The sequence below is a fragment of the Neoarius graeffei genome, chromosome 11 (genome assembly GCF_027579695.1).
Source record: "Neoarius graeffei isolate fNeoGra1 chromosome 11, fNeoGra1.pri, whole genome shotgun sequence".
Taxonomy (NCBI): domain Eukaryota; kingdom Metazoa; phylum Chordata; class Actinopteri; order Siluriformes; family Ariidae; genus Neoarius; species Neoarius graeffei.
The window spans coordinates 44,703,468-44,730,190 of record NC_083579.1 but is presented as its reverse complement, the minus strand read 5'-3'; the positions used below and the strand labels follow the sequence as shown (position 1 = coordinate 44,730,190).

Below are 26,723 nucleotides of genomic sequence, written 5' to 3'. Positions count from 1 at the left end.
AGACCTCCCCCTTTTGGAGACTCCTCAGCCTGATAAATAAAGGGTTACCAACTACATCCATGAGGTTCCTTGCATCTAAACAAGTTTCAAGACAAGGCAAATGTTAACTAGTTCTAAGTGAGCCATGTGGACAAAAGTAGGAACACATTATATAAAGCATATTCAAAATGAAGGAACGAAAGAAATAAGAAAAGCATATATACGTATACACCACCAGCCACTTTAATAAGAACACCTGTTAATTCATGTAATTATCCAATCAGCCAATCATGTACAGCAGACTGTGGGTGGTAAAAGAGAGTAACTGGACTTGCTTGAAGATTCTTGAAGAATCTGATACTCCCTATTAGTCAGACAGAACTGAAAAAGCCTTTTGGATGAGAGGTGAAACGTCTTCAAGAATCTTCAAGCAAGTCCAGTTGCTCTCTTTTACCACCCACGGTTTACTATGACCTGGATAACTAAGAATCTTCACAGACATGTACAGCAACAGTACAATGCATAAAATCATGCAGATATAGGCAGAGCATTTGTTTAAGGATTTTCCACTAGGAGACCAACTGGTCTGGGCAATACAATCACAGGCCCCAGAGTCCATGCGGCTGCACCGCTGCGGCATATTCTGTGATGCAAAATGGTTCACCAATCACCATACAGACAAACACACTACAGTGACTACACAGCTATCAAGAGCAATTACCAAGCACAAATGTTATGTCAAAGACACTCAAAGTTACACAGTAATGACATCGGATTCTGACATCAGCCATCTCAGTAACCAAATTTTAGTTTTGTTTTTCTTAACCAACATGATCTTGTGTGTATATCTTATAACATAGATCTTCGTTTTCCTTGTTAAATGTATACTTACATGGTACTTGGTTAATTAATTGCAACTGATTGAACCAAATGATAAGACGTAACTTGGTTTAAAATTTGGTCTCCCAGTGAAGCTGGTTTGGCATTGACTAGGAGACCAAATCTGGCCACTGGGAGACCAATTGGTCTCCCAGTAACTATGTTAAAAAATGCTCTGGATACCATTACTGATTCACATCAAACATCACAATGGGGGAAAATGTGATCTCTGTGATTTTCACTGTGGCATGGGTGTTGGTGCCAGATGGGCTGGTTTGAGTATTTCAGAAACTGCTGATCTCCTGGGATTTTCACATCCAGCAGTCTCTAGAGAATAGTGCAAAACATGGTCAGTGTATTACAGTGGCCAGCGAGTGTTCATTCAGCACTGTTAAGACATCTGCGGTTTGTCTATGTACACTATATTGCTATAATTCTGTGGATACCTGACAATCATACCCATGTGTACTTACTGAACATCCCATTTCAGATTTAGTCCCGGGGGTGTGTCTACGGGGGGGCAGGGGTGGGCAGTGCCCACCCTGAGATAAGCCTTGCCCACCCTGATAAATTGGTTGCCCATCCTATAAAAAACGCCTGTGAATATCATCACAATATGCGTGATTTTGCTCGGAGGTGGCGTCTTGTGTTCTCCTTTAAATCCATTTTGCACTCTACTGCTTTCTCATTGGCCATTTCAAAAGGGAAGGGGAGGGGGGGTGCCCTGCCCACCCTATATATAAAAAAGCTGCGTGCGTGCTCGCTCTACGCACATGCGGTAGTAGCAAAGTCAGTGTGTACGGCAGTACTGTAGATTCCGAGTTAATAGTTAACAGTAATACATTGCTTACTTTCCCTTCTGATAGTCATGCATAGGTTTCTCATTAAAAAGCAGACACCCTCACCCCCCGTGCCCAGCACTTCCTCCGATACTGAGGACGTTTCTCAGCCCAGCACCTCTGCCCTCAACCAAAGTTGCCTCAACACCATGCTAAGCGCTGCATCTTTGTCGGTGGATGCTAACATCGTACATGTCTCTGTTCCCGTTGACGCTAGCACCTCTGCTACAACAGATATTACCGATAAAGATGCATTGCTCTGCACAAACGTTACAGGCATACAGTCTTCCGTTCCCCTTGATTTAAACACGGATAGCCCATCTCAGCCCATTCTAAAAATTTATCCAAAACGCCTTTTTGGCCAAACCTACCGGTCATTTAGTGCAGGCTGGTTTCAGTCACGGCCATGGTTGGAATATTCAGTCTTGCAAGATGCCAGCTTTTGCTTTGCCTGTCGCAAATTTAGTTTAAATTCGGACAACATATTCACCAAACGTGGGTACACTAATTGGAAAAAGGCTCTGGAAAAAGACGGTGGCTTTAACAAGCACGCTTCCAGCCTTGTGCACATTAGGGCGATGTCCGCCTGGCAGGAGTGTCAACGCCGTGGAGAGACAGGAGAAAGTATCGTTCACCTTCTCGGTCAAACTCAGATTGAAAAGAACAGATACTATGTGAAAAGTGTAGGTGAAGTCATACAATTCCTCGCAGTAAATGAACTGGCTTTTCGGGGGCACACTCACGGGGCTGAGAATGAGGAAGGGCTTTTAATCCGGCTGTTCGAGTATACACTCCTCAAAGATCAAAAACTGAAGGATATCGCAAAATGCATCCCCGAAAATGCTAAATACACGTCTAACACCATCCAAAACGAGATAATTGAAACTCTGGCAAAAATGGTTCTAAAAGAAATCAAAAGGAAATATGATGAGGCTGACACCCCTGGCATGAGCATCAAGTGTGATGGCACCAGGGACCGCTGTAACATTGAGAACCTGTCAATAATAATTCGATTTGTCCGGAATTCCATTCCAGAGGAACATTTAATTGGCTTAGTTGAATTGGACCAGCTTAATGCTGAATATATGTGCAATCAAATCCTTTCCCATTTGTCTGATCTGGGTTACAGTGCAAATAATTTGGTCTCCCAATGCTATGATGGTGCTTCTGTTATGTCAGGAGTGAGGGGTGGTGTCCAGGCCTTGCTATAGAGCAAAGTTGGCAAAGACATCCCTTATGTCCACTGTTACAATCACCAACTATATCTGGCAGTGGTACATGCAATGCAGTCTGAGCCTCTAGCAAAGAAGTTCTTTGACTGGTCTGGTGCAATGAACACATTTTGTCACAGACATTATGTTGTACATAGATATGACACCCCCACACTGAAAAGACTCCTTGAAATCCGATGGACCAGTCATCATGATATCACAAAATCAATTGTTGACAATCAGGATGCCATCAGGCAGCTTCTGTCTGAGGTAGCAGACGATAACACTGCTCCTTTTGACCTCTGTACAGAAGCGTGTGGTCTTCTGACCCAGCTGAACTGCCTGAACTTCTTTGACACTGGTGGATTTCTCCTTCGTGTGCTTGGTGCGCTGAAGCCAGCCAATTCAATTCTCCAGTCACAAACAGTAGATTTATGCACTGCAGGAGAGGTGGTGGCAGCCTCACTGAGTACACTGAAGGAGTTACGTTGCGACTCCTTCTGGGAGGAGCATTTCTCTCACTGTGGAAGCACTCCTAATCCACCTAAAAGGAGACGAACAGTTAACTCCCAGCTTGATGGTAGCATTATTTTGTCAAGTATAGGGCATGGTGACTCCAACAACCTAGCAAGTGCTCCTAATCAGGCATTTAAAAGGGCTATGTACAACATTCTTGACAGAGCTATTGTGGAAATGGAGACAAGGTTCTGTCAAAAAAATGTTGACTTAATGAAGGCGACATCATTCCTCCTGCCCAAATCTGTGTCTTTTCTTGACCCCTCTCTCCTACAGCCACTTCAAGTGCTTGCAGGCCAGGAACTTAATGATGTGGGCTTACAAAATGAAATTGCTGTGGCAAAAACACTGTTAGTCAATAATCTAAGCACAGATGCTAACCTCTCTGAAGTGTGCAAATGCATCCAGCAGTACAAGGAGGCCTTCCCCATGCTGCATAAACTGTATGTCACCGCACTCATCATTGGTGTGTCATCAGCTGCATGTGAAAGCTCTTTTTCTACTCTGACTCGCATTCTCACACCTCTCCGAAGAACAATGCTGCATTCAAGGAAGACACATTTAGTCATTCTGGCACATGAAAAACAAATAACAAAGAATTTGGATATGAATGAATTTGTTTTAGAATTTTCCAAATCTAACCGCAGACTAATACTGTAGATATTCCAGGTTATACACTAGAAACTGATCACTTATCTAACTAGACTGAGAGCAATTTTCCACTATTCTTGTTCTCTAGTAGGTATAGTTCTTTAATACACCTATATTGCAGCCTATAAGTTCTGTTTGTATTCATAAAAAAGGGAAAAAATATTGATATAAAAATGTTCCATTGCTTCTATTAATCACACAAGTCCATGTAATGACAGGTCCTTTCCTTTTATCACTAGATGCAGATATGGTGCATAATGAAGCCCAACCTTTTTTTCATGTGTCTGTTTTTTTCATGTTTGACCCTCTGAATGTTTGTGTGAGTATGGATCTCAACTTACACTACATTCCAAATTATTATGCAAATGACTTTTTTCACTGATTTTCCTGAAGAGTCAATAGAAATGACAATCGTCCTAATTTTCAAGTCATCAACCGTCAGTGTACAAATCAACTGTTTTTGAACGAACCTTCCAATGCTAACTGTATTTTTTTAAATTAAAAAAACTAAAAATGGACTGTTCCAAATTATTACGCAAAATAGAGTTTCAAAAGATTTTTGTTCTTGTAAAGAACTAAAAATGGCCATTTGTGAAATTGGAAGCATTAGTAGGTGATAATTACTGGAATCAAAACCTAGTTCAATCAAAACATCTTATAGTTCAAATTGCATTACTGGATTTGTAGCAGATTCAGAGCCCAGTGGGGCTACCCAACTCCCTGGGGTCAAGCAGATGATGATGGTGAGGACGATGATGATAAAAAGTAGCAAATGTCACAAGAGCAATAAACAAAACCTCTTCCAAGCAGTGCAGATTTCCCACCATTATGTCACCAGCAACTATCATTTAGGAAATCTTTGTCCTATTAATTTGCTCATACCCGTCTGAATGCGCTATTAATCATGGGAAACACGTCTGATCACGAAAATGGGGGACTTATACACACATACATACACATACACTACAATAAGAAATGTAATTTGTTGCCCCCCTAAATAAACCAAATGCCCACCCAAGCATGACATCCTGGCAAAGCCTCTGTTTAGTCCCCCTCTTCTTTGCTGTTATAATAATCTCCACTCCTCTGAGAAAGCTTTCCACTATATTGTGGAGTGCAGCTGTGGGGATTTGTTCATTCAGCCACAAGACCATTAGTGAAGTCGGGCACTGATGTTGGCTGAGAAGACCTGGCATGCACTCAGTGTTCCAGTTGATCCCAAAGGTTTTCAGTGTATTGAGCATAGTATGAAAAATTGCCACTAGGGTAATATTACATTATTTTTCCACTGAAAGGAAGTACAAAAAAAGATTTACGCTCATACAGCCACAGAAAAGGTCAATATTTTCCTTAAAGTGTATGTAATGCCTTATTGTAATGCTTTAAAATGAATATATATCATTAGTAACAACCAAAATGAATTAATAAAGCAGGGGGAAAATAATATAAATTATTTGTTATTTTATTATCAAGCACAAAACTATCAAGAAATCACCGCTTCCAGATCCCAGAAAAAGGCAACCATGCTTCAGGGCTAATCTCGTATGACATCACACGTGGAACCCTGGTTATCTGGGTCATTTCGGTTCATCTGACTCCGTGCTTGTTTACTCGCTGAAATTGGATATTGTTGTTGGAATCTTACAAAAATAATGAAGTGAAAGCGCTGCATTGTGTTTGGATGTTCAAATCCATATACAACACGACGTTCAGTTCATGAATTTCCGAGAAATGACACTAATCTAAACCGACAGTGGGTGAGATTTGTGCAAACGAAGCAGGCAGATTTCGTGTCACCTACTAATAATAAATCTGATTCATCAAGTGTTCATCACCACCAGAACGACCACATGGGAATTATTGGAACAAAAAAGAAACCTATTTATTTAATAAATGACATTTGATCTGACATTTGGACAATTCGTTGATTTCCCTAATATCTCACACACACAGTGCACCAGACGCAGGATTATGAGCAACATTTACATGCTCACGACATCCGATTTTATCAAATCTAATGCACTTTTACAGGAAGAAAAATGTGCATGAGCAATCATCATTAATTATCAACTGAAACATGTTAAATACTCTCAGATTGCAATATTGCAAGACTCGATCTTTTTAGTTTTGTTCAGGAAAACATGATGAAAGGTAACCACCGCATTCTGCAAATCTCTCCATCTCACATGCTCACGACATCCGATTTTATCAAATCTAATGCACTTTTACAGGAAGAAAAATGTGCATGAGCAATCATCATTAATTATCAACTGAAACATGTTAAATACTCTCAGATTGCAATATTGCAAGACTCGATCTTTTTAGTTTTGTTCAGGAAAACATGATGAAAGGTAACCACCGCATTCTGCAAATCTCTCCATCTCACATGCTCACGACATCCGATTTTATCAAATCTAATGCACTTTTACAGGAAGAAAAATGTGCATGAGCAATCATCATTAATTATCAACTGAAACATGTTAAATACTCTCAGATTGCAATATTGCAAGACTCGATCTTTTTAGTTTTGTTCAGGAAAACATGATGAAAGGTAACCATCGCATTCTGCAAATCTCTCCATCTCGCACATGCTTCAGAGGAAGACTGTCATGAACTGGCAATTTCTTGTCTTGGGGGCTCAAAAAGATAACCATTTACTCTGGAATATCATTGATAATCTTCTGCCCCTTCATCCAACATATAAGAATCCCAATCACTATCAGAATTCTCTCCAAAACATGATTCCATATCGAGACTGGTCTAACCACTCCTGCGCACATGAACACAATTGATACCTGAATTGTTCAGAGGTGGACAAAGTACCCAACTTCATTACTTAAGTCAAAGTACAGATCCCACTGGTCAAATGTCACTCCGATACAAGTGAAAATTCTCCAGTCAAATTTTTTACTTAAGTTAAAGTACTGAAGTACTTGCTTTTAAAAATACTTAAGTATTAAAAGTACATTTTCTGTCAACACATTGTTGTATTGTTGACACAACACTTATAATACCTCATGCCTCTGAAGCAACCTACTGGATTATTTTGTGAATTCACAAAAGTAATGCATGCTATGCATCATGGTGGTTTAAAGTTAAGCTAGCTAGTTAGTGAAGCGCCACCTGACATGCTAGCAAACTCTTTTGAAACTCAAAATTATATTGGGTAGCTAATGCTACTAGAAAAGAAAGACTTCTACATTGTTTATTTAGCAAGATTATGCTAAAATATATTTCTGAAAGGACTTCAGAGAAGTTAACATTATTCATGTTAGCGTAACTCCGTTTTTACATGCTAACTAACAGTGTCCAAGTTAACTAGCTACTGTATGTGTTAACATTAGCCGTGGACAAAGCGATGGCATCTTGGTGGGCAAATCCATAGAAAGTCATTTAACTAACCAGACTACATAGCTACATTTGCAACGTTATCGCTAGCTCCAAAAGCACAGACAACTTACAACCCCGATTCCAAAAAAGTTGGGACAAAGTACAAATTGTAAATAAAAATGGAATGCAATGATGTGGAAGTTTCAAAATTCCATATTTTATTCAGAATAGAACATAGATGACATATCAAATGTTTAAACTGAGAAAATGTATCATTTAAAGAGAAAAATTAGGTGATTTTAAATTTTATGACAACAACACATCTCAAAAAAGTTGGGACAAGGCCATGTTTACCACTGCGAGACATCCCCTTTTCTCTTTACAACAGTCTGTAAACGTCTGGGGACTGAAGAGACAAGTTGCTCAAGTTTAGGGGTAGGAATGTTAACCCATTCTTATCTAATGTAGGATTCTAGTTGCTCAACTGTCTTAGGTCTTTTTTGTCGTATCTTCCGTTTTATGATGCGCCAAATGTTTTCTATGGGTGAAAGATCTGGACTGCAGGCTGACCAGTTCAGTACCCGGACCCTTCTTCTACGCAGCCATGATGCTGTAATTGATGCAGTATGTGATTTGGCATTGTCATGTTGGAAAATGCAAGGTCTTCCCTGAAAGAGACGTCGTCTGGATGGGAGCATATGTTGCTCTAGAACCTGGATATACCTTTCAGCATTGATGGTGTCTTTCCAGATATGTAAGCTGCCCATGCCACACGCACTAATGCAACCCCATACCATCAGAGATGCAGGCTTCTGAACTGAGCGCTGATAACAACTTGGGTCGTCCTTCTCCTCTTTAGTCCGAATGACACGGCGTCCCTGATTTCCATAAAAAACTTCAAATTTTGATTCGTCTGACCACAGAACAGTTTTCCACTTTGCCACAGTCCATTTTAAATGAGCCTTGGCCCAGAGAAGACGTCTGCGCTTCTGGATCACGTTTAGATACGGCTTCTTCTTTGAACTATAGAGTTTTAGCTGGCAACGGCGGATGGCTCGGTGAATTGTGTTCACAGATAATGTTCTCTGGAAATATTCCTGAGCCCATTTTGTGATTTCCAATACAGAAGCATGCCTGTATGTGATGCAGTGCCGTCTAAGGGCCCAAAGATCACGGGCACCCAGTATGGTTTTCCGGCCTTGACCCTTACGCACAGAGATTCTTCCAGATTCTCTGAATCTTTTGATGATATTATGCACTGTAGATGATGATATGTTCAAACTGCAATTTTACACTGTCGAACTCCTTTCTGATATTGCTCCACTATTTGTCAGCGCAGAATTAGGGGGATTGGTGATCCTCTTCCCATCTTTACTTCTGAGAGCCACTGCCACTCCAAGATGCTCTTTTTATACCAGTCATGTTAATGACCTATTGCCAATTGACCTAATGAGTTGCAATTTGGTCCTCCAGCTGTTCCTTTTTTGTACCTTTAACTTTTCCAGCCTCTTATTGCCCCTGTCCCAACTTTTTTGAGATGTGTTGCTGTCATGAAATTTCAAATGAGCCAATATTTGGCATGAAATTTCAAAATGTCTCACTTTCGACATTTGATATGTTGTCTATGTTCTATTGTGAATACAATATCAGTTTTTGAGATTTGTAAATTATTGCATTCCGTTTTTATTTAGAATTTCTACTTTGTCCCAACTTTTTTGGAATCAGGGTTGTAATTGCAAGCTTTCTCTTGGAATAAAATGTTTACATTCCTCAATATGCTTCCACAGGTTGGACGGTGAGTTTTTGTAGGCTGTGATGTGGTTCGTTTTAGGTAAACAGAGCAAACATTTAAAATGAAATGAATCTTTAATCCTTTCAGAAAACTGAAACATGGATTCTAGATAAAGCCATGAGTGCGTGCGTTCCCCAGAAGAACTGCCTCCTTCCGTTCTGCCATCAACTGATCGTGTTAAATAATGCTGCTGAGAAATAACTGAACTTGATTTTATACAGTCTATGGACGTGACGTGACCCTAGTGATTACTGAGTGATCGGCTGTCTCAGTGTCACCTGTGAAAAAAATCAAACACGTTTTAGAAAAGAAAAGAAACATCCACTTTCAAAGCTGCTTCATAGTAATGAGGACCTTGATAGAAATGTAGTGGTGTAAAAAGTATATTTGTCTTTCAAATGTAATGAAGTTAAAAACATGTTTCCAGAAAAAAATACTCAAGTACAGATACTCAAAAAGTACTTGTCCAGGATGTACCCCGCCTCTCGCCCGTAGTCAGCTGGGATAGGCTCCAGCTTGCCTGCGACCCTGTAGAACAGGATAAAGCGGCTACAGATAATGAGAGAGAGAGTGAGATATTCAAAAAGTGTACTTAAATACAGTACTCAAGTAAATGTACTTCATTACTGTCCACCTCTGAAATTGTTACATGGGACATCACACACCCGTACGGGATCTTCCGGGTCAGTCTTGACAGATTCCGTTGGGGGGGGAAATCGGCTGATCTTATTGATTTTCCATTAATTTATGTCCTTTTGGATCAGCTGTGGTTTGAAAACACATGGTCACTCAACATAATGATTGTTGTTTTGTACAAGGAAAAAAGTATGGTTTAGGGGCATTACAGTCACTTTAATTCTAAAACTGACATTTTAAACTTGACTAAGATGTAAAACCTCCCTCTTTATAACTCTCTTTACTGTCAATTTGACGCTACATATTTCCCACTGTGCACTTGGCTGTCATTGCATTTCCTTTCCTCCAATTTAGCCTAATGAATAATTAATGATTGATTGTATATATGATTAATGGAACAATATTTTTCAGTGGTAAATCTGCCTTGATCTTCTTTCTATACCATATTCTTTATAGCCTCTTGTAAAAAGTTACTACTGGAGAGCAAGAGAGACCCACTGCTTGTGTTTTAGAATCTATGTGATTCTTGCAAGGAGTTACCAAAGTGTATGCCATACAGTATCAATATGCACCAAAGCTACAACAGCTATTTATTTAAAAGTTCACATTGGACACACCATACTTGAACGCAACTGCTAACACAACATGAAAAATGTCAAGATAAGTGTTTTCATAAAAAAAATATATATATACACACGTACCAAATCACATAGATAAGTACAATTATAGAAACAGAATCCAGAAACTGTAATCAGTCAAGCAACAGTGTATTTGAATGAGAAAGTCTCAGGTACTGATACATTGCCCATATTCAAATCACACCACAAATATCACTTTTTGGAAGATTTCTCAGATTCTGTTTCTTCTGTACAAACAGAACCAACATAAAAATAAAAACCAACATTGACTGTAGAGGCCAATTCAGATTCGAGATCATCGACATGCTGATTTGCTCCCGTCAGTCCTCTTGACTAGTGTGTGGTGGTTCTTTGCTGCTTGCTTCACTGCTGGCAGCTTCCGGTCTCTGGCTGCATTTCTGGCGGTATCGCTCAGCACGCAGCTCTTCAAAGGAAAACTCAGTGACGCCACTGGACAGCAGATCCTTGCAGTACATGCTCTTCTCTCCACTTTTGTCTTCCTCATCTTGCTGGAGCTGCATGTGCTGCTGCCTCTCTTGTAGCCTCTTCAGCGGCGTTTGCGCCTCAGGACGTGGCTTCCTTGCTGAAAGTACAGTATTCACTGCTGGGTTGATCTTACATGGAGTTCTGGAAGAACAGCAGCATAATCAGATTAAAAACCACAGAATGATGCAGGAGACCCACACACAAAAGTTTTAACGCACCTAATTCAATGGTTTTTCTTTATTTTTATGAATTATAAAGGACACTTCATGTCTGAAAGTAATGATGGATGTTGCTTCTCTTTACGGAGTTGAGCGGTTCTTGAACATAATATGGATTACTACAGGTTGTGGAATAGGGCTCATATCATCTCTAGCCGCTTTATCCTGTTCTACAGGGTTGCAGGCAAGCTAGAGCCTATCCCAGCTGACTATGGGCGAAAGGCGGGGTTCACCCTGGACAAGTCGCCAGGTCATCACAGGGCTGACACATAGACACAGACAACCATTCACACTCACATTCACACCTACGGTCAATTTAGTCACCAGTTAACCTAACCTGCATGTCTTTGGACTGTGGGGGAAACCAGAGCACCCGGAGGAAACCCACGCGGACACGGGGAGAACATGCAAACTCCGCACAGAAAGGCCCTCGTCGGCCACGGGGCTCGAACCTGGACCTTCTTGCTGTGAGGCGACAGCGCTAACCACTACACCACCGTGCCGCCCTGGAATAGGGCTATTTACTGTTACTTATTGTTTTATCTCACGCATTAAGGTGGCAGGAAATTGCACTAATTAACTTTTGACGAGGCACAGCTGTTAATTGAAAAGCATTCCAGGTGACTCTCACGAAGATGATGCTAATAGTGTGCAAAAAGATCCAAGATGGCGGTGCAGCAGTAGCACGCAGCAGCCTCTCCGGATCCAAAATGGTGCGCTTTTTTTTGTGTGTGTAATTTTGTTCCTCTGCTCGACCCCATACAGCACATGGACATCAGATCAGCAGATGTTCATGTCTACCATCACTAGACACCTTGCAGAAATCATAATAAATGATGATCTGCTGGAGAAACCATGCAACCTTGGCTTGTTGTGAGGAACAGGCCTCAAGTCCTCATCCTCGCCTGAGGCTGGTGATACGAGGAGGCTTCATCGGAAGCGGTGTGTGAGGAGGCGGAAACACGGCAAGCGCTGAGGTGTCCGTGCTAGACTAACAGCTAACCCTAGCCGGCGGGTTCTCCCATCCATTCTACTCTCCAATATCTGCTCCCTAGAAAATAAACTAGACCATATCTGACTCCAGCGAACTACCCAGCGCGAGTTTAGAGACTGCTGCGTCCTTGTTTTCAAGGAGACATGGTTCAGCGACCGAGTTCCAGACACCACCATTCAGCTGGATGGGTTAGCTTTGTTCTGAGCCAATGGAAATGCAGCTCTGTGCTTATGTCATGTCAGCATGAGCCAGGCTCATACAGAAAGTGGGGTGGCATAAATAGAAACATTCTTCAAAGTGAGCCAAAGGCAAAAAGGATATTTTTCTGTCAATTAGTTTAATTTGTTTCACCACTGTCACTATCCTAGTTGACGGTGTCCTGCAAAATCCTGCGCCATCCTCCTATTGGTGGTTTATTTAAATGATTATGGGTTGTTTTACAATCAGGGTACGCAAGCTAAAAATCACATTTAACACTTATTATCTTCAATATCAAAAGGCTTGACTAAACAAACTTGGTTGTTTATTGTAGCTCTGTGATAGCTCTATTTACCATGCAAAAAAAATTTGGTGATAACATTATTTTTGGTGAATGTATGGCAATATATGTCATATTTAGCAAAATTACTCGTGTCATTTAGAAAAAAAGTGCTTTTTTTGACCACAGGTAGCTCCAAAAGGGATGCACTTAAATCATTCTTTATACCATAAAACAAATATTTGGTTCCACATCATTGGAAACATAGTTAAGTTTTAATGTTGAATGCCAGTAAGTTTTCAGACTATTTTGATCAAATTAGTACAACCCCGATTCCAAAAAAAGTTGGGACAAAGTACAAATTGTAAATAAAAACAGAATGCAAATGATGTGGAAGTTTCAAAATTCCATATTTTATTCAGAATAGAACATAGATGACATATCAAATGTTTAAACTGAGAAAATGGATCATTTAAAGAGAAAAATTAGGTGATTTTAAATTTCATGACAACACCACATCTCAAAAAAGTTGGGACAAGGCCATGTTTACCACTGTGAGACATCCCCTTTTCTCTTTACAACAGTCTGTAAACGTCTGGGGACTGAGGAGACAAGTTGCTCAAGTTTAGGGATAGGAATGTTAACCCATTCTTGTCTAATGTAGGATTCTAGTTGCTCAACTGTCTTAGGTCTTTTTTGTCATATCTTCCATTTTATGATGCGCCAAATGTTTTCTATGGGTGAAAGATCTGGACTGCAGGCTGGCCAGTTCAGTACCCGGACCCTTCTTCTATGCAGCCATGATGCTGTAATTGATGCAGTATGTGGTTTGGCATTGTCATGTTGGAAAATGCAAGGTCTTCCCTGAAAGGGACATTGTCTGGATGGGAGCATATGTTGCTCTAGAACCTGGATATATCTTTCAGCATTGATGGTGTCTTTCCAGATGTGTAAGCTGCCTATGTCACACGCACTAATGCAACCCCATACCATCAGAGATGCAGGCTTCTGAACTGAGCGCTGATAACAACTTGGGTCGTCCTTCTCCTCTTTAGTCCGAATGACACGGCGTCCCTGATTTCCATAAAGAACTTCAAATTTTGATTCGTCTGACCACAGAACAGTTTTCCACTTTGCCACAGTCCATTTTAAATGAGCCTTGGCCCAGAGAAGACGTCTGCGCTTCTGGATCATGTTTAGATACGGCTTCTTCTTTGAACTATACAGTTTTAGCTGGCAACGGCGGATGGCACGGTGAATTGTGTTCACAGATAATGTTCTCTGGAAATATTCCTGAGCCCATTTTGTGATTTCCAATACAGAAGCATGCCTGTATGTGATGCAGTGCCGTCTAAGGGCCCGAAGATCACGGGCACCCAGTATGGTTTTCCGGCCTTGACCCTTACGCACAGAGATTCTTCCAGATTCTCTGAATCTTTTGATGATATTATGCACTGTAGATGATGATATGTTCAAACTCTTTGCAATTTTACACTGTCGAACTCCTTTCTGATATTGCTCCACTATTTGTCGGCGCAGAATTAGGGGGATTGGTGATCCTCTTCCCATCTTTACTTCTGAGAGCCGCTGCCACTCCAAGATGCTCTTTTTATACCCAGTCATGTTAATGACCTATTGCCAATTGACCTAATGAGTTGCAATTTGGTCCTCCAGCTGTTCCTTTTTTGTACCTTTAACTTTTCCAGCCTCTTATTGCCCCTGTCCCAACTTTGAGATGTGTTGCTGTCATGAAATTTCAAATGAGCCAATATTTGGCATGAAATTTCAAAATGTCTCTCTTTCGACATTTGATATGTTGTCTATGTTCTATTGTGAATACAATATCAGTTTTTGAGATTTGTAAAATTATTGCATTCCGTTTTTATTTACAATTTGTATTTTGTCCCAACTTTTTTGGAATCGGGGTTGTATGTAATTGTGTAAAAAAAAAAAAAAAAAAAATGTCCTCTCCGAGACAGCTAATTTTTCAATATAAAATAACATATCTAAAATGATTATTTTCATCCTAAATGGGGTCAAGATATTGGGACATAAATATTAGAGACAACTAACACAAAGCTTACAGCCTTATATTTAAAAGCACTATGGAAGTAGTGGATTCTCTCATCTCATCTCATTATCTCTAGCTGCTTTATCCTGTTCTACAGGGTCGCAGGCAAGCTGGAGCCTATCCCAGCTGACTACGGGCGAAAGGCGGGGTACACCCTGGACAAGTCGCCAGGTCATCACAGGGCTGACACATAGACACAGACAACCATTCACACTCACATTCACACCTACGGTCAATTTAGAGTCACCAGTTAACCTAACCTGCATGTCTTTGGACTGTGGGGGAAACCGGAGCACCCGGAGGAAACCCACACGGACACGGGGAGAACATGCAAACTCCACACAGAAAGGCCCTCGCCGGCCCCGGGGCTCGAACCCAGAACCTTCTTGCTGTGAGGCGACAGCACTAACCGTAGTGGATTCTGAATTGTCAAAAAAAAAAAAATGTCCTCTCCGAGAATCACTTCATTTGTTTCTCCCAGCCCTGCTTAAAGCTACACTTAATCTTGTTATAATACAAACTATTACACATGCCTATCTGTTCTTTAACTTGTCCTTCACTTAAAAACTGGTACAAGAACCAGTTTGAATCAATTTGAACTTTGTACCCTGATTGTAAAACAACCCTTATACAAATCATCTGATTGCTACCAAAATGTTGCTGTGATTGACAGGGAAGGAGATTATACAGGAAGTATACAACAAGGCAAACGATCTTCAGTTACACCACTTGGAAACAGCGCCTTAGGCTACGTTTACACTAGACCGTATCTGTCTCGTTTTCTTCGCGGATGCACTGTCCGTTTACATTAACCCCCCTGAAAAAGCGGGGAAACGGGAATCCGCCAGCGTCCACGTATTCAATCTAGATCGTATCAGCTCCGGTGCTGTGTAAACATTGAGAATACGCGAATACGCTGTGCTGAGCTCTAGCTGGCGTCTCATTGGACAACGTCACTGTGACATCCACCTTCCTGATTCGCTGGCGTTGGTCATGTGACGCGACTGCTGAAAAACGGCGCAGACTTCCGCCTTGTATCACCTTTCATTAAAGAGTATAAAAGTATGAAAATACTGCAAATACTGATGCAAATACTGCCCATTGTGTAGTTATGATTGTCTTTAGGCTTGCCATCCTTCCACTTGCAAGTAATAAGTGATATGCGCTGGGATCTCACACACAGCGGCTCAGTCCCGAATCGTGGCTTGTTCACTTCACTCGCGCGCTCTGTGAGCTGCGCAGGGCCGGAGTGCGCACCCTCCAGAGGGCACTCGCTGTTCAGGGCGGAGTGATTTGGAGCGCAGGATGCCTGCGGAGCCGAGCGTATCCGCGTATTGGTGTTGCTGTGTGCACGGCTAACGGTTTTAGTGTAAACGCGAATCGTTTTAAGAACGTTAATCTGATGATCCGCTGATTCGACGTAATGTAAACGTAGCCGTAGACCGCTCGGCCACGCTACCTTAATTAGAAGGGCTTTCCACATTCAATCCAAACGGCTGCTGTACAAACAGTACTTCTAGGACAAAATGTACAACTGCACTGGAAATGCAATCAGTTTATACAAAGGGCATGGCATGGAGCCTTCTCAGCCTATATAATTAACTATCCAAGAGGGAGTGGTTTGAGATTCAAAGCCCATTTTAACATGTCCTCTAAACATGACTGCAAGAGCCTATAAAGCATTGAAGACAACTTAGATAAATTATTCAGTGATAAGCATGCACATTAAACTCCAAAGGCTCAGGGCCTAATTGGCATGTGTTAGCATGATAAGGAGAGCAGATAGCACTTACACCACAGGAGGCTGATCATTCTCCTCCACAAAGGGCTGGAAATTTGGCTTTGGAGGTGGCGCGACAACACTATGGCCAAACCTGGACTTCTGTGGCAACTGGTCATGAGACAGAAAATGTATGAGTGTTAATACGCAGATAAGAAGAAACAGCCTTGGTTACATGCATACTCAAGCACAGTGAAATTCATCCTCTGCATTTAACCCATCTGAAGCAGTGAACACACACAAGTGAGCAATGAGCCCACACACATATCCAGAGCAGTGGGCAGCTATACTACAGCACCCAGGGAGTAGTTGGGGGTTAGGTGCCTTGCTCAAGGGAACTTCAGCCCAAGGCTGCCCCATGTTACCCTAACCACATGTCTTTGAACTCTGAGGGAAACTGGAGTACCCAGAGGAAACCCACAATCAAGATAATACTAAGAACACCCCCCCCCCCCCCAAAAAAAAAAAAACATCCCACACACAGTTGTATATATGGCGAATTGGTCAAAAACTTAAAGGACATGGGACATGAAACATGAATGCACGCTATATCAGTTTCTTTCCATTAAAAATATGAAATAATTGCATCAACAAATACAAAATTATCTATTAAATTCAGCAAAATCGTTATATTCGTGATGATTATATGGCATTTCTGCTCGAGCTCCGATATGCATATTTTACACCCGGAAGAGCCGCTGTCACGTGATCATACGTCTCAAAAACTTTGGGGCACAGCACGAGCGGGTAGATGAATATGGAGAAGTGTGAATCGTGATGATGACGAATGCGACAAAATAGTTTTTGTGTCTTGGATGACAAGAAAATTGTTTCGTTTTTAAGAGTGTTTAACGTACATTGAACATCATGGTGTATTGCGACCTCCCAGTCAGTCAGACGCGCTGTTTACTCCTGTTAGCAATGTAGCTAGGCTCAGCATGGCCAATGGTATTTTTTGGGGCTGTAGTTAGATGCGACCAAACTCTTCCACGTTTTTCCTGTTTACATAGGTTTATATGACCAGTGACATGAAACAAAGTTCAGTTACACAAATTGAAACGTGGCGATTTTCTATGCTATGGCAAGTCCGCACTATAATGACAGGCGTACTAACACCTTCTGCGTGCTTCGGCAGCGCATTGATACCTTCACTCGGAGTTGTACCATTATTTTTTGGACCAGGGCATTCGCCCGCCTGGCCGTGCTCGACGAGGAGCGCTCTCGGACGGCTTGGGAGGCAGACGGCAGCCCCTCCTGGAAGTGTGGTTTTGCCATGGGCCTCATGCGGTAAGGATTAGTATTATAATTTTGGGTGTATCAATTATTGATTATCATAATTCTGACTCGTTTCGCCATTTTGAATGTTTTCATCTCGGACTCTGGAAGCATTGTATCTCAATCAATCTCGAAAAATATCAGCAAAAAAAAACTAGCTTTCAACGGACTTTAGCGAGATCTATGATGAACTTTCAATGTATGATACAAAAATAATACTTCTTTCAACAGATCATTAGCCTTTGAGCAGAATTGTTTTTAACTTACCAGGAAGTGTTATCGAGCCGACCGCTTTCAGTTTCATGGGGATTGAATGAACTCTCACTCTCAGAATCATCCGACCCGTCAGAGTAAAGACAAGATCTATGTTCATGTGAATTTCCAGCTATCAGTTCGAATTGATAGGGTCTAACTTCACATCTCTGTGAAACATCGGGAATGTCACTGTCGATGGTGTCCATTACGGTAACCTGTTTACATTAGATTCCCAAGCGCTGGCTCCTTGGAAAGTTTTTGTGACGTCACGGGTCACGTGACCGCTTAGCTAATTAACGAATCATTGTTTTACGCTGATGTATAAAAAAGTTGAATAATGTGATGATTTTCACATTTTTGACGCCCTGCAGTGATTTAGATGGCATTTCTTATGTCCTTTATACATAATTATACCCAGAAAAAAATCCATGTCCCATGTCCTTTAATGTAAAAGGAACTGGTCGATTTTTTACATGATTAAAATAAAAACAAACCCGTGCCTCGTACCTTAGCATTGGTCCATTTATCAGGTTTCTGTTCATTCTCCTTGGCCTTAGCAGCTGGAGGGGCTGCCCAACTTTCTAATTCGAGTTCCTGAGCCTCAGGGTGCTCTTTATTCTCATCAAAGATCACAAGTCGACTGTTGTGACTTGGCCCAAGTGGTTGTTTAAACTGCAGACCCCTGGCAACTATACAAAAAAAGAGATCAATAAACCATCAATGTGTCAACTGCTTACAGTACAAGTCAAAAAAGTTTGGACACCCCTACTCATTCATAGGTTTTTCTGTAGTTTGACTTTTTTCCGACATTGTAGAACAATACTGAAGACATCAAAAGTATGAAATAACAGAATTATGTTGGGGGGTGGGACCCAGAACAATATACATTTCATATTTTAGATTCTTCAGCGTAGCCAGCATTTACCTTGATGACGCTTTGCACGCTACTGGCATTATCTTAACCAGCTTCATGAGGTAGTCACTTGGAATGTTTTTCAATTAACAGCTGTCCCTCGTCAAAAGTTAGTGCAAATTCTTGCCTTCATAATGCATTTGAGATCAAACAGTAAAATAAAAACACAGTAAATAGCCCTATTCCACAACTGTAGTAATCCATATTATGTCAGAACAGCCAAGTAAAGAGACACAATATCCATCATTACTTTAATATATGAAACGTCTTTTAATTAATAAAAATTAGTGCTGTCAAGCGATTAAAATATTTAATCGCGATTAATGTCGCGACTGTCATAGTTAACTCGCGATTAATCGCAATTTAATCGCACATTTTTGTCACATGAAAAACCATTGTAATTCTCTTATCAGCATAAAAAAGAGAATGGGCTTGCTTTGTACCAATGTTTTTTTTTTTTTTTTATTGCAGAGCATAACACGTCTTGTCACGGCCACTGACATCCATAACTTCCATATTAGATGAGAAAACCAAGGGATGAAAAATAAAGTGCATATCACTGTGAAAATAAAAAATGTTTTATTTTACTCTTCATTAGTTTCTTTTGAAGAGAAGTATTTGCCATAAAAGAAGAAATAAACATCTCATCTCATTATCTCAAGCCGCTTTATCCTTCTACAGGGTCGCAGGCAAGCTGGAGCCTATCCCAGCTGACTACGGGCGAAAGGCGGGGTACACCCTGGACAAGTCGCCAGGTCATCACAGGGCTGACACATAGACACAGACAACCATTTACACTCACATTCACACCTACGGTCAATTTAGAGTCACCAGTTAACCTAACCTGCATGTCTTTGGACTGTGGGGGAAACCGGAGCACCCGGAGGAAACCCACGCGGACACGGGGAGAACATGCAAACTCCACACAGAAAGGCCCTCGCCAGCCCCGGGGCTCGAACCCAGGATCTTCTTGCTGTGAGGCGACAGCGCTAACCACTACACCACCGTGCCGCCCAGAAATAAACATAAAAATAAAAACATTCATCATGCATTCAAAAATGTTCATCATAGTGTGGCACTGTATTATCTAATTCTCACTGCTTATAACTCTACACCTACCCGGTGGAGATGAGCTGGGAAACTGAAGACTGAAGGAACAGTATTGAAAAGTATTTTTCCAGTCTCACCTGTGAAAGGTAATCCCATGTGATCTCGTTTGGACGGTAAACCTCTTTGGTACAGTTAAACGCAGCACATGAATGAGGCATCTTTATTCTCGGCTACTGTCTAGACGCTATACCAGAGACGGTTGAAGAATCTCCACTTTGCCCCATCCAATATGGCGGCGAGGATGTTTATGTGTCTATGCCTTTCTCCATCACTCACACGTACTCTTATTGAAGCAGCGCGCGACAAGCCTCAACAGGAACTACGGGTGACTCGCAGGGCCAAATTAGAATTTGCGTTAACGGCACTATTTTTTTTGATCCCGTTAACGCGTTATTATCGCGTTAACTTTGACAGCACTAATAAAAATAAATTAAAAAAAAAAAAAAAAACACTGAATTAGGTGTGACCAAACTTCTGACTGGTACTGTATAATATATTGCTTGTCTTCCATCTTTTATGCGTGTAAATCAGTTACTCACAACCAACTCTTCCAGTCACCCTATTGACAGGAGCAACAGCTTTTTTCTTTCCCTTGGCTTTCAGTTCAGTAAGTGATGCCCTCTGAGGCTCTGGAAGCTCATCTGTTTCCTGATCAAGCACTGATGTCATCATCTGCCTACACACACGTGCCTGTAATGCTCTGAGGGTAGATGGATTAGCATTTACTTACAGTTATATATGAGATGCCCGAAGGGCTCCATGAATCAAGTTTAATAACATAAATCAATCTATATAACAAAAACAAAGATACAAGACTCCATACTTGTGAAATTGCTGTAATCTGTCTAGAGGTTCCGCCCCACACTTTAAACCTTCTTGGAATATGCTGTCAGCCATCCGTGAGTTTCCAATTTTTTCATATTCTTCAGACCATGCAATGTAAAAAGATGCCTGCATTGTCCCTATACCCTGAGCTTGCATGTACCGGTAGACATCCAGCGGATCAGAACAGTCTTCTGCCTGTAGTTCAAAACAACGGCGCACAAGATTATTAGATCACAAGGATCTGATCAGCCCAAGGAGGAAAAATAGGAATGCACTTACAAATTTGATCCAAAGGTCGACATAACGGGTATCGTTGTGATACTTTTTTTCTTCTGTAAACTTCATGACTGCTCTTTCCAGAAGAAGAGTCAAACTGCTCTCCTTACCACCCTGTGGGTAAGTCTGTTCTATCCATTTTATGTATCTGCAAAGCAAAGGCTGTCAACTTTCCTCAGTCATGTGGAAAACGGATATTAAGAATCATGTTCAAGACATCTCACCTATCCCAGACATCAAGAGGGTCATCTCCATCATACATCCGCAGCTCTAATTCATATGTTCTATAAAGTCCCAAAAAAAAAAAACTACTGTTGAAGTCACTGCTACAACATGAGCCTTCAATGAGTAAAAACACGACATCTAGCACCCACAAATGAAAAGAAGCAAAAAAACACACACACACAGAGAGGACACTTAGAATAGACAAGGAGTGCTTACTGTTTTTGTTGGTTGATAGCACTAGTGGTGCCCTCTTGCTGCTGGGTGAGTGCTTGATGCAGGGCGGAGATTGCTCGGCCACGTCTCAGAGGCCGGATGTTCTCTTTGCATAACTCCCACTCCACCTCTCCCTCTGCCATTGTTCGCTGACAGCAGTGGACTGCACTAGCAGAGACTGAATAGAAAAGGCACATTTTGCTGCTTATCTCACAAGTCTGTATGAGGTAGGCAACTCTGGGATGGAGCTAGGATTTTTCGTTCTGGGTCCCAGGACCTACACGACTGGCCAAATTGGGGTCCCTGGCATATTTTGTGGGTCCCAAATATATATTTTTAACAGTTAGTCCACTAAATCAAGTTGTACACGAGCTGGTAGCACCAAGTACGATGAGATTGAGTGGAATAACTGTTTTATTCTATCCATATTTCACTGGATTTTGAGAAGCAAAGCTTTTTTTTTCAAATTAAATAAATAAAAACTTTATACAAAACGTCCGACAAAATAATTTCCGCTTAGAATGTAAACAACCTGGGGGCGTCGTGGCTCAGGTGGATAAGGCACCATACCATAAATCCGGGGACCCGGGTTCGATTCCGGCCCAAGGTCATTTCCCGATCCCTCCCTGTCTCTCTCTCCCGCTCATTTCCTGTCTCTACACTGTCCTATCCAATAATAAAGGTGAAAAAAGCCCAAAAAAATCTTTAAAAAAAAAAAAGGAATGTAAACAACCTGGCGAAATGGCAGTAGCAATTTGTGACAAATGCTATAATAATTTATGGGGGGGGAACACATTCTTACCATCAAATATTTTCGTTCCATATTCTGTTGCCTTTTTATTTTTTGAGGTTGTTTTCAAGTAGAATTTTTATTTCATCCTTGGTTGGTTCAGCAACACGCTCCACCATTTTGTTTTTGTCTACTTACGGTATATGAGCTGATAGCCAAGTAGTAGAATAGACCCCTTTCACTGACATCACCCGAAACCGGAAGTAAACAGACCCTGCGCCATTTTGGAAGACCAACAAACTCGTGATAAGGGGATAATAACGGCAGCGGTATGTGAACCCACGAGAATAAAGTGGAGTGGCAAACGACTTAAACAAACAAATCTGAGCTGTTTTATTTATGATTTATTGGCCCAACAGTAGACTTGAAAGAAACCTGTGTGAGACTTGGCAAAAAACTGTGGATATAATGGATAAGTCTGTGCATGATCTGCGGACACGTTGAGGTAAGCAAACGCAAGAAATTCAGATTTAAAACATGCTAAAGTGGCCCCAAGTTGATAACTGTATGAGGAGCAAGCCTCCCAGACTTCTACAATTTAATAATAATAATAATAATAATAATTTAGGATGGTTTGGGGCTTGCTCGCTGCTGCCAGGTTGGTTGTTGAGTAGCCTGACTGTTTTTTTTTTTCTTGCGTGTGGTATCATTGTTGACGCGAGGTTGTTTTTTGAACATGCCAATGCGGACACGATTTCCCCTGATGAGTTATGACTTCAGACGCGATGCGTGTGTGGAGGTGTGGAGTCCACGTGATATGTGCGCAAGATAGGCTTCTCATGTGTTTGGAGATCCACGCTCTGAGACAAGCGCAAGCACACACACCCCCAAGGGAAAAAAAGGGGCCCCCCGAAAATATCGGCATAGTTCGAACACTGAGTGTAGGCACTGGGTGTAAACAACAAATAGTTTACAATGTCTGGGTAGCAAACAGATGGCAGAATTGGTGTCCGGTCCTCCTTATGTTTCCATTCTCCCTTGCCCCGAGTCTTATCATATGGGTCAAACCCATCAATCACAGCCAGTTTCTCCACATACCGTGCCCTTTCTGCAACTGGTAATGTACTCACATAACCCGAATTATCATCCATCGTGTCACTTTACTCTCGCTCGTACTTTGTTTTATTTTGTGAGTGCATGTACTTGGTCTTCCAATATGGCGCCTAACAAAATCTCGCGGCGCGATGACGTCATGTGAAAGGGGTCTATAGCCAATCAAAGTGCGTGATTGCGCATATCCAGTGAAATTTTTTATACATGCGCGCATTCCATACAGTCACGGTGTGCGGCCATGATCTTGCCATTATTTTCACTGACAATTCATGGAGTTAAAGGTTTTCGGTCATTCTTTGCAAGTGTTTAACCTGGAATAGAATATAGACAACTTTCACGGACAACAGAGATTTTTGTTTTTCACACAGCATCCGCCATATTGCCAGGCAAACAAAGAAACAGCCCTGACAGTGAATAATGAAAAATCTAGATGAGAGCAATTCCAGCGTTATGGACGTGACACTTGAACTCAAAATGGCAACAAATGACCCAGTGCATGTTTTATTGTCTCCCAGTATTTAAACAGGTGTTGCATATTTTAAGGCTGTACCATACTGGAGAAGTGATAGAACAAGAACAATTCCCATAGTACATCTAGGGCATGCCAGAAAATGCCAATAAAAGATGCGTTATGGATGTGACAGAAAAAGTATCACTTTTCTTGGGTGACTGTACATTTTTATCAAACTCTGTGAAATTGTAAACCTAATGTCGAAATGGAGATATCCATTTGATAGAGGGGTCCAAGGTGAATATTAAAAAATCTTTGTTTAAAATATTTTGTATTTCATGCAGAGTTTCGGAAGGAAAAGTCAGCGTTATGGATGTGACGAAATTCCATTACGGATGTGACGCGTCTGAAATAGACATGGCGTATGTTTAGAAAATCAGCAATTTAACCACCATAACCCTTTGAAAAACTCTCTAAATATCAGCTATAACTATCAAAGTTCTTAAATAATTTTTAGGATGGCTATTGTTTTGCTGTTTTGTGGATTTTAGCATACATTTCTGTGGCTTGTGGCAATAATATAGAATTGTACATGATCAAAGTTGATTTTAGCTTGGGTTTTACATTATAAGAAAGAAAGACTGACGGTGACATATTAGGTTGGTTACAAATTGGTTCAACTTATTCACATCTGTAAAATACAGGCCTAGGTGATATCTCTGGGAGTGGTTTTGATGTATTACATGTTGCTTTATTTTTGCATGGTGAGGTTTACATTTACATGGAATTGCCCATGACTGCAGTCAGTACAATCTCTCCGAAATGATTAAAAATGAATTTTATACCAGCAGATCACATTATATCCAAAAGCTGGAACACGCAGGCATCACAGATTCATATAATTTACCCACAAATGTATTTATTATTTATTCTGCACACTCCTCTCTCTTGTAGTGTGTGAGTGAGAGATTACATACAGTACTATACAAAAGTCTTGGCTGACATGCAAAGAACTGCTGTAGAGCAAAAGATGCCTTCAAAAATAATTAAAATGTTTCTACAAAAATACTATAAAGAGCAGTTAAATAAAAAAAGTTTTAAAAAGTACTCTCACGGCAAACATGAGTTATATGAATACTCTGCCAGCTGTCTAAATAATACCAGGCTGTTAAACAGACCCTCCAGGATTTCGCGATGTTGCGATTTGCAACTTCAACGCAAATTCAACCAATCCCCGCGAATTCAGGGCGGTGCTGCAATTATATCCAATCACCGCAACTTTCCCGCAAATTTGACCAATCGTTGGCGTCGTCTTGAGGTGACGTCGACAAACTACCTTCCGCCTTACTTCCTGTGTTGCCAGATTGGGCGGTTTCCCTCCCAGTTGGGGGGGTTTGAACATATTTTGGGCTGGAAAACGTCAGCAGTATCTGGCAACACTGCTTACTTCTGTGTTTCCGGTCAAGAGAAGCAGCATGTGCGAGTCAGTGTTTCTGTAGGCTTAAATTCTGTTAATGAAAGTGTGTTATGTTTACAGTGAAGGACTGTGCGCACTTTACATTATTTTTTTCCTTAATACAAGAAATTAACGGATGCCAACATTTTTGCCAAAATGTTATTTTATTTTCCAGTGTTTAGGCAGCTTCAGCATCATACTGTGAGATTCTGTTCAAATTGTCTTTTTTCTTCTATGAAGCCTGAGCCATTTATTTTATTAGTTTATAATTATTCTTTAATTTAGTCTTCAGGAGAGACTGCCTGCACACAGTACTAGTATTAATAGTTTTTTTTTTTCTTACATGAAAGCTGAGGCATTTATATTATATTTTAAGGTAACTTCATGTTGTGCTGTGAGGTTCTCTGCACTTTAACTTTTGAACCAACAGGAGCATTTGGATCAGTAAAGCCTATTTTTCTGCATTTTTGTAGTCCTGGTAATCTTTTATATTGGTAAAGTTGTTTATAGGACCATTTCTCAGCGTCTTTGTTTTTTTTTTAATCAATAGTTTTTCAGTAATAACTTAATATTTAACACATCACTCAATTTTAATCACAAAAAGAGAAAATCGCAACAATTTCTCGCAACTTTCACTTCCTCCCGCAATGCAATCGCAACAAAAACCTAAAAAAAAAACCACCACAACTTTCATCGCAATTTTTTGGAAAACCCCCCGCAACATCAGACATTTTAGCCCGCAACAATCACAAAAAAGGCCCGCGGAATCCTGGGGAGACTGGTTAAAGGACCTAACCAGGTTATAGTTCCTTGTAATTACCCAGCAGGCCTGGATTAAACCAGTGATCTGCTCCCAGGCTCCTCACTGTAAACTGGATAATCGTTGGCTCCCTACGAACAAAGAACTACTATAGTTATATAATTTTCTTACCTCGGTGCAAACGTCTCCCTTTTACAATCGATATCTAAACAGAACAACCTACAAATAACAAGTGCATTTATTTTTACCGTTATAAACGTCTCTGTCTGTAGATTTGAACAGAACCGCGAGGAGGCTGACAGCGCGCCGATTGGGTAAAATCTGTTCACGTGACCTATAGCCGAGCTTCCGACATGGATTAAAAAAATAAAACAACTCTCAACTACATATTATTTTACGATTATTATTCTACATTGTTAAAACGCAGATTATTTTGCACATTAGTTGAACCTCCAGTTTTATTTTTAACCTTTTAACTTATTTTGTAGCTTAAACGAACGTTGCTTTAGACAAAGCATTCTGGGTAATGTAGTTTACAAAAACAGTTTGATGAATCAGTCTCTGGTTATTTAATGTGCTGTTAAGAAATAACAGACTCTTGAGTATTTGTGTGAATACAAGGT

General features: G+C 40.8%; 1 protein-coding gene across 2 annotated transcripts; it reads right to left on the bottom strand.

The window, feature by feature from the left end:
- Nucleotides 1-10,583: 10,583 nt before the first annotated feature.
- On the bottom strand, nucleotides 10,584-26,415 carry bub1bb (BUB1 mitotic checkpoint serine/threonine kinase Bb). Of its 2 annotated transcripts, none has more exons than XM_060933992.1 (9): nucleotides 26,349-26,415; nucleotides 21,594-21,768; nucleotides 21,377-21,436; nucleotides 21,156-21,300; nucleotides 20,875-21,071; nucleotides 20,591-20,751; nucleotides 18,536-18,717; nucleotides 16,512-16,609; nucleotides 10,584-11,098 (listed from the first exon to the last, which is right to left on the bottom strand). In XM_060933992.1, the coding sequence occupies exons 2-9, from the start codon at nucleotides 21,731-21,733 to the stop codon at nucleotides 10,792-10,794; spliced, it is 1,290 nt and encodes a 429-aa protein (XP_060789975.1). In that variant the 5' UTR covers nucleotides 21,734-21,768; nucleotides 26,349-26,415; the 3' UTR covers nucleotides 10,584-10,791. The 2 variants fall into 2 exon arrangements, with proteins under 2 accessions (XP_060789975.1, XP_060789974.1); XM_060933991.1 differs by having other exon boundaries at nucleotides 26,272-26,387.
- Between the last annotated feature and the right edge of the window lie 308 nt (nucleotides 26,416-26,723).

Bases quoted from the DNA above. Each gene is read 5' to 3' on its own strand.
- bub1bb (XM_060933992.1), bottom strand. From the start codon at position 21,733: ATGGCAGAGGGAGAGGTGGAGTGGGAGTTATGCAAAGAGAACATCCGG. The intron at 21,437-21,593 runs GTAAGCACTCCT...GGGACTTTATAG, and splicing joins GCTATCAACCAACAAAAACA to AACATATGAATTAGAGCTGC. The intron at 18,718-20,590 runs GTGAGTAACTGA...TTTTTTGTATAG, and splicing joins GGTGACTGGAAGAGTTGGTT to TTGCCAGGGGTCTGCAGTTT.